The 8468-nt window shown below is 34.4% G+C and overlaps 1 protein-coding gene across 1 annotated transcript; it reads left to right on the top strand.

Moving 5' to 3' along the window:
- The first annotated feature begins 2186 nt into the window (after window positions 1-2186).
- On the top strand, window positions 2187-7775 carry LOC150098389 (NFX1-type zinc finger-containing protein 1-like). The gene has a single exon (XM_090405185.1). The coding sequence runs from the start codon at window positions 2187-2189 to the stop codon at window positions 7773-7775; it is 5589 nt and encodes a 1862-aa protein (XP_090261311.1).
- Window positions 7776-8468: the final 693 nt, after the last annotated feature.

The raw sequence follows: 8468 nt of genomic DNA, 5'->3' as shown, positions 1-8468 counted from the left end.
ATTTGAAGCCACAGCCTTATCACCATCTTTTATGCAGTGGAACAATTTTACCTTCTTTCCACTCCCTAACCTGTGCTATTATAAGACTTATTAAACAGGCATACCAATGCTACTGTCAGTTCCCTGGAACATTCCCTTAAGATGCATGTTGATGTGTCATGTCATCAAATTCTATTGCCTTACTGACATCGAGGTTGTTTATTTCCTCAAATATTTCCTGCTTGCTCACAGTTAAGCCCTCCTCTCCTATGTCCTCTAACTTAAGTTCCTCATGATTCCACCCTGATCAAGATGAAGCACTCTTATAAATTGATCATTGAATACCTCAACAATGTCTTCCTGCAATTTTCATCCATTAATATCATCTTACCATGATCATTCTTCCTTCTACTTGCCAGATATCTAAAAACCTCTCTAGGGTGTTTCTTTGCCTGCTTTGCCAATTTCTGCTCATACTGCACATTTGTTTTTGTGACTAACTGAGTCACTCTCTTGGCTTGTTCTTCATGTAACTGATTATTACAATTATTCATCTTCTACTGCCTCCAAAGTACCTTCTTCCAGATTTCATGGTTAAGCCCCTCATCCATCCATTTTACACCTACCTTATTCAGCCTTTTAACCTTTGGAATATATTCACACATTGATGCTGTGTGAATATTCATCACACAATTCAATGTGTGAATGATTCACACATTGATTTTATTTTTTTGTCAGTTTTCAAGCAGCATTTATTTCCTTACTGCTCAACTCCTCATTCTATGATATAGCTCCAAGCTGTCTCCTAAGCTTATCATAATCACCAGCAGTGGTGTAGCTAGAGCTTTTGCCGCCCAGGGCGGTCCCTGAGTTTGCCACCCCTCTCAACACACACCAAAAATACTACAAAAAGTCAAAACGACATATAGGGAAATAAATTAAAACACTATGTTTATTTTTGAAGTAAACCTTTAATTTCAACATTCTAAAATGTTATTTTTCTTGCTTTTCTGTTAGCAAAATTGTCGATGACATTGGTGAAGTCTGTTTCATAGTACTGTAGGTAATTCTTAATCAATTTTATTTAGAAAAACTCCTCTCACAACTAGCAGACGTACAGCAATTGTGAGGAAAATTCGCAACAGTATTACAATATTTGGAACTAAGTTCTTGAGTCTGTATTTTAGAATTAACTGCAAAAGTTCAAAAAGGTTCAAAGTGCTGCCTGGGGCAGACCCCCCCCCCCTCGCTAGCTACGCTTCTGATCACCAGCCTTATGATTCCACATATATCTTTTCCTGATAGAAGTCTGCATATGGCTAGCCACATTCCAAAATATAATTTTATATTTTTTTGTTTTATATTCTTGTATGAAACAAGAACACATTGTGTAAAACACTGAGGAAAAGTTAATGTTTTGCAAACCTGCAGTTTATTTCATCTAATTTACATTATTTTTATTTAGGCTTGTCACTTGTATATTAATACACTTTAAATTCACTTTCAGTGTGTATTTAGATTAGATTACTCTGCTTCAAATAGTGTGTTTGCATTTACTCGAAACATTATCTTTCACTTGCATTTAGTACAGAGTCATTCCCCCACAGGATGCATTCTGAAGTTTGGATAACACTGCCTTATCTCTAATATAAACTTTTATTTTATAAGACAAGAACAAGTATGATGCAGTAATGTTTTGTGTGTATTCACTTGCCAGTACCTGTTCTTATTTTCGCTTATTGAAAATTCAACAGTTTGTTTCCTTTAATGCACTAAAATCGCATTCCTATTATTTCCTTATGCAGATTACACAGTGAAGAACAAACGTATTATTATCACATCAGCATCTTCATGGAGTATGGACTTATGGGAGGCAGACTAATCTGTTTGCACAGTGCTATTAGATGATAACGTTTTCATAACAGCATCTTTTTTGTTGATAATGTGATTATGTATCGCATGTTCATTAGTGATAAGGTCCTAAATATAACGTTATTTTCATAGTTTTTTTTTTCTTTTATGAAATCCAGTTAAAAATATTGATTTTACCCTTTTGTGTTTTACAGATTTTAAAGACACCATTGTGTTCTGAATGACAAGATAAGTCCCAATGTATATGAACTACAAAATAAAAATTAACCTATATGTTCAGGATAAATAAAATAATATGATACCAAAGTAATCAGATAAAAATTAGTGATAAAAATATGCAATATACAAAAGATAATCAGATGATCATTAGAAGCTGTCAGCAAATAGGAAGTAGTAAGAAACTGAAAGATATGACAAGAAATGTAACAAAGACTGCCACGATGGTTACAATGACATCAATACTGCAAAAAACTAATGAAGAAATTTTGATATATTTAAGTGAAAAAGGGAGTGGTTTACAAACTTATTTGGAAAAGCGTGAATTAAAACTTGAAGAGGTAAAATTACTTTTATTCCTCTTGGCTAAAGCTTGTGAAACAAGAAATTCAAGAAATGTTGTAAATCTTCTTCAGAAACTTCTCTCATATAACATATTTCTTCTTGGGACAGTTCCAAGCACATTTATTAAATCTGTTTCTATGTCAAATGATGTTTATGAAATGGCAAGATGCTTAGTGAGAATATTGGAAGAATTTTTTTTTAGGATGCCTTCTGCCACTAGTTCTGAATTAGATATCCTTATTCCATTTTTGAAAGATTATCTTGAGAAAAACAAAGCTATTGTTATAGATGCAGAAGGTATTTTAAAATCTGTAGTTCAATTGGAGAAACAAAAACTTGAATTCTTTTCAACTGCACTGACAAATGTATCTACATCTGAAGCTTCTTTTATACCACCTAGTGATTTTCGTCTATTATCTGTTATTCCAACAGAAGCTGATATACTTTCACCACAGCCTGTATATCTTCGGAAAAATATCATTTCTGGATGCTATCCAAGTGTTAATGATTATTTGGATGTGCAGTTTCGGCTTCTAAGAGAAGACATGTTGCATTCCTTGCGAGAAGGAATTATGGAGTATAAATTTCTTCATTCAAGACATCGCTCAACAAATTATCTAACCAAATGTCGCATTTACAATACCGTCATTATGATGGGATATGACTACACCCCTTCAGGCCTTATTTATGTAGCTAATGTACTATTATCAAAATCAGTGAACTGGAAATTCACCAATAAACTGAAACCAAAAAGTTTGCTTTGTCTGTCTTCAGACAATTTTGAGACCATGTATTTTGTGTGTATTTCTCAACGATCACCTTATCAAGAAATAAGTGGCAGCTGTATACTGAGTCTAACTACAGAAACAGACTCTGGAGAGCAGCTAAAACTGCCCCTTTCTACATATACTGCTATTGAACCAGATGCATACTTAGAAGCTTATCAACATTCCCTGAAAGTGATGCAAAATATGCCAATGGAGAAGTTTGCATTTTCTGATGTAATAGTTTTTCTTAAAAACTATGTTTCCTTACCTCTTTATCTCCATCCGTGTGCTAGATATAAGTTACCACTGCCAGTAAAACCAAAGAAGTTACAGAGAGTAATATTTGATAAAAAATTTGTGTGCAGTTATTTCACAAATAAATCCATTTCAGATGAAAAGTACCTACAGAAATTAATGGAAATTGTTTCACAGCCAACTGTTGATTGTTGCATATCTGATGAAAATTGGTCGTCTTTTTCAGATACCCTTGCACTAGATGAACAACAGATGAAGGCATTTCAATTAGCATTAACAAATAAGATTTCTGTTGTTCAAGGTCCACCAGGAACAGGAAAGACTTATTTAGGACAGAAAATTGTAAATACTATTTTAATCAATATGAATAAAGAAACAAGAACACCAATTTTAGTTGTCTGCTATACAAATCATGCCTTGGATCAGTTCCTACAGGGATTATTTCCTTTCACAAGGAAACTCTTGAGGTATGGTGGCAGGACCAAATGTGCAGAAATAGTACCACACGAATTGCACAATATTGCATCTGCTATTAGAAATTGTTCCTCTTTATTAATACAAGGTTCGAAAGGTAAATTTAATGACGATAAGATACTTTCCTTGCTGATAGCCAAAACTTTATTTAAACATTCAGAGTTTCCTGATTATGAACCAGTTTCTTCATCTAAATCTAGGTTTATTTCTTTAAAAAAAAAACTACAGGATTTGAATTCTGATCTACAATTTCTCATATCACATCCCCTCTACTGTGGGGAAAAAATTTTAGGCAAGAAAGTATCTAGCATTCATAAGAAACAAAAGAAGGAAACAGCAATAGAGTTTGTAAGAGAATGGCTGTGTTTAACTCCAGAGTTGATCCACCTGTATGATGAAACAGAAGCAAACAAAAAAGTCTTAAAAAAGAAAGCAAGCTATATCAAATCTGCAAACAAATATGATCAATATTTAAAGTTGAATACAAATAGGTCTACTCATATAGAAACAGTAACTCATAAATTTCTCATGGCAGAACCAGAAACCACAAAAGCAAACCCTGAAATAAGCACTTGCCAAACTGAATGGAATATAGTAAAACCAGAACCTGTCCAGTTAAATCATGGATTTAGTTCTCTCTTCAGCTCTCAATGGAATACATTTGATTATGTTGATAATGGCAATGTAGTCTTCAACTCTGATGATGTGGCTGAAATCTCAAAGGAATTGATAAATATTTTGACTGGATCTACACAGGCCCAAGACAATGTGGAATGCTGTGATATACAGAATCTATCAGAAACTACTGACAGTGAAATATGGGGATTACTTATTGAAGAACGGTGGAAACTTTTCCAGAAATGTAGAAGTGAACAAGAAGAAATGCTGAAAAATGAAATTGTAAAATATGAGAATGATTGTAGAATTCTCACTGAACATATCCAACTGCAAAAAACTATTTATTATGGTCACATTTTACAGCAAGCTGATATTGTTGCTTTCACTGCAACTTCTGCTGCCAAGAACAGGAAATTGATTCAGCTATTTGAACCAAAAGTCATTGTATTTGAAGAAGCAGCAGAAATTCTAGAAGGTCAAGTTATTGCTGCTATTCCTGATTCTGCTGAGCACTTAATCTTGATTGGAGATCATCAGCAGCTGAAGCCTAAAAATGCTGTTCATGAGCTGGCAATAAAATATAATTTAAATGTATCATTGTTTGAAAGGTTGTTCAGCAATGGGATACCCTCACAAACTCTTCATTTGCAGCACAGAATGCGCCCTGCTATAGCTGAACTTCTCACACCAGATATATACCCACATTTGAAAAATCACCCAAGTGTTCATCGATACCCAGATGTTAGGGGCATGAAACACAATGTGTTTTTTGTGTGTCACCAGTATCCTGAAGAGGAATATACTGAAGCCAGAAGTTATTCTAACACAAGAGAAGCAAGATTTCTGATTGGTCTTTGTATGTATCTTTTAGAGCAGAATTATGAGCCATCTGAAATCACTATTCTTGTTCCTTATGTTGGTCAGCTCCTTGTTATTAAAAATATAATGGACAGTAAGAGAATTCATGGTGTACAGGTCTCAACTGTTGATAATTTTCAGGGAGAAGAAAATAACATCATTCTTATCTCATTTGTTCGAAGCAACAGTTATGAAATTATTGGTTTTCTAAATGCAAGCAATCGTGTTTGTGTAGCATTATCACGTGCGAAACATGCTCTGTATTGTTTTGGCAATTTCATGCTTTTTGCAGAAAAGAATAAGCTGTGGTCTTCCATAGTTACAAAATTAGCTAAAAAGGGTGCTATTGGATATGAATTAACCATTCAGTGTTCTAAGCATCCAGAAACACAGAAAAAAGTGTTAAGCGAAGTAGACTTTCTTTTAAGGTGCACTCAACCTTGTGGTTTTCGTTTTAGTTGTGGTCATCACTGTCAGAAGAAATGCTATTTTAATGAAAGGCATAAAGGGTTATCATGCAAACAATGCTCTAAAAAAGCTAACAAAAAAATCTTTGCATTTGATGATGCAAGGTCACAATATCGAAAGCATGGAGACACAGCCAGTGAAAGTTCATGGGAACAGCTCAGAACAAATGATGAAAACAGGTCATTTTCTGAAGAAACTGATGAACATTTGAAGTACATGGTTCATAGTGAGATTACGCAAAACGGAAAATTTTATGGGGTTTTCTCTCAAACCACTTCTTGTGAAGACGTCTTTGAAACTGCTCAAGATGGTGATAATGCAGATACTTTGAAAATGACCCATGAGGAAAAGTCACTCACATGTGATGATAAAATTTCTGCTCTTGTAAAATTTGGCAGTAATCAGCATAACTGTATTGCTCTCAGTTCCCATATTCAATGTGACAGCATAATATCTGCTAGCTCTCCATGTGGCCATCAGGTAGAGATTACATGTGGTAAGTATGCCCTACTAGACAAGGACAAGGTAGGAAGTGTATGCAAGGAAACAGTTGTTGTTAGTTCTCCATGTGGTCATCAGGTACAAACCATGTGTTGTAATTTTCACAGCTTTAATGGAGAAAATATAAGACAGCTGTGCAGTAAACTGATAAACATTACTTCTCCATGTGGGCATATGGTCAGGATTCCATGTCGAAGGAGAGTACAGAATTCTACAGACTGCTTCCTGGTTAAGGTATGTCCTGAACCATGTGCCACTATTTTAAATTGTGGTCATAAGTGCCCTGGTAATTGTTCTGATTGTTCTTACTTGCAGATACATGGACGCTGCTTCCAGTCATGTGTGCAGGTGCTGCCTTGTGGTCACCAATGTAAACAGCTGTGTGGGGCACCATGTTTTTGCAACTCGCGTTGCATGGTTCGTTGTCCTCATTATCGATGCACAAATCTATGCAACCGGCCTTGTATCAAATGCAAAATGCCATGCATCTGGCAATGCAAGCACATTGCTTGTACTCGTCAGTGTGGTGAAAAGTGTGACAGGCTTCCTTGTGACAAGCCATGTGTACAGATCTATCCCTGTGGTCATCGGTGTGTTGGATTTTGTGGAGAACCCTGTCCACCAGTATGTTATCGATGTTGGAATGGAATGCTAGTTCATAAGGATTGTGAGAGTCTCCAGAAACGGTATGTGTTGTTAGTTGATTGTGGACATGCTGTGGAAAATAAATATTTCTCAGAATGGTTGAAAAAGTCCCAACTAAAGAATTGCAGAGCAAACTGTCCACGATGTTTAAAACCCATTACTTACAACTGTAGATACAGAAATAGCATTGAATGCATGTTGCAGAAGTACCGAATGACAGATCATATTCAGATTAAAATAAACACATTACGATATAAATTGGAAAACTCTCCTTTATTACAGTCCTCAAATGCACTTTCTTCTGTTTTGAAAGAAATACTCGCTATGCTTAACGATGGTAGACCACTTGTTGAAGTCAGACTTGCTGCTCTAGAAACCATTGTATCCTTGTGTAACAAATTTGGTTGCCTTAATTCTGCTTTAGACTCTGAACACCAGCAACATATAACTGACGTATCACTATGGATAAAGTATAATCTAAATCAAGCTAGTCTTCAGCAACTCAGTGATCTTACGTGGGTAATAAGAAGAACACTAATATTTTGTTCACTTTCCATCCAGAAATATAAGTGTGTAAAATCTGAAAATTCTGAAGTTAAAGCATTGTTTGCTGAAACCATGGATATGCTTCAATCATTTAGACATTATCGGGAAAAAGAGGAAAAGATTGTACAAAGCAAAATAAAGGCAATGAATGATCTCATTGAAATATCTGGTCCCCAGAAAATGAGTAGACATCAGTATTCTACATTTTTCTACTTTCCTGAGTTGGATTAATTTGGGTTTGAAATTTGAACTTTGAAAATTCTCTTCATATATGCAGTAACTCATAGAACACTCAGAACTTCAAAACATGACATGCTGAATAAATGATGCTTGTACAGTGAGTAACATTTCCTTGAAATACACAATTTCAGTTTGGTCTATCAGGTGTGTGAAATTCATTATCAGAGAATTGATGCTAAAAAGCTTTGTATTGAATATTATTTCTTCATGTGTTTTGAAAAGTTTAATGCCATATAAAATTATTGAACAGAATTAAACTTAATGAAAAAAATCGTATGTATTTACATACATATACCTGTGTTGTTGCTGATTACTTGATAAATCCTGTTCTTCATTGCTAGACAAGTGACATATTCTTTCTCTTAAAAGAATATTGAAACTGTTATTGATTAGATATTGTTTAAATTTTTGGGTGATTTAACTTCCCTTAGTTGTTGTTTTTGCTATATTACTTTTACTATTAATAAACTTCTTTTGTTTTTCTGTTATCTCCTTTAATTAAGATGAAGTGGGTTATTTTGACTAAACCTGAATAATATCTGTGATAAATTTAATATGAAAATCAGCATTTAAAAGACAAACAAATGAAAATTGGCAGAACCATCAACTAATGTAGAATGTAGAATCTACAGAACAAGTAAAATATTTCAGTTATTTAAGCACAGTTTAATACTATTTTTGCAA

The sequence above is a fragment of the Typopeltis vanoorti genome, chromosome 15 (genome assembly GCF_054136105.1).
Source record: "Typopeltis vanoorti isolate ZY-2024b chromosome 15, IOZ_Tvanoo_1.0, whole genome shotgun sequence".
Taxonomy (NCBI): domain Eukaryota; kingdom Metazoa; phylum Arthropoda; class Arachnida; order Uropygi; family Thelyphonidae; genus Typopeltis; species Typopeltis vanoorti.
Note: the sequence above shows the minus strand (reverse complement) of the source record. Positions and strands in the feature narration are given on the sequence as shown.

Coding starts and splice junctions, on each gene's coding strand:
- LOC150098389 (XM_090405185.1), top strand. CDS start 2,187: ATGCAATATACAAAAGATAATCAGATGATCATTAGAAGCTGTCAGCAA.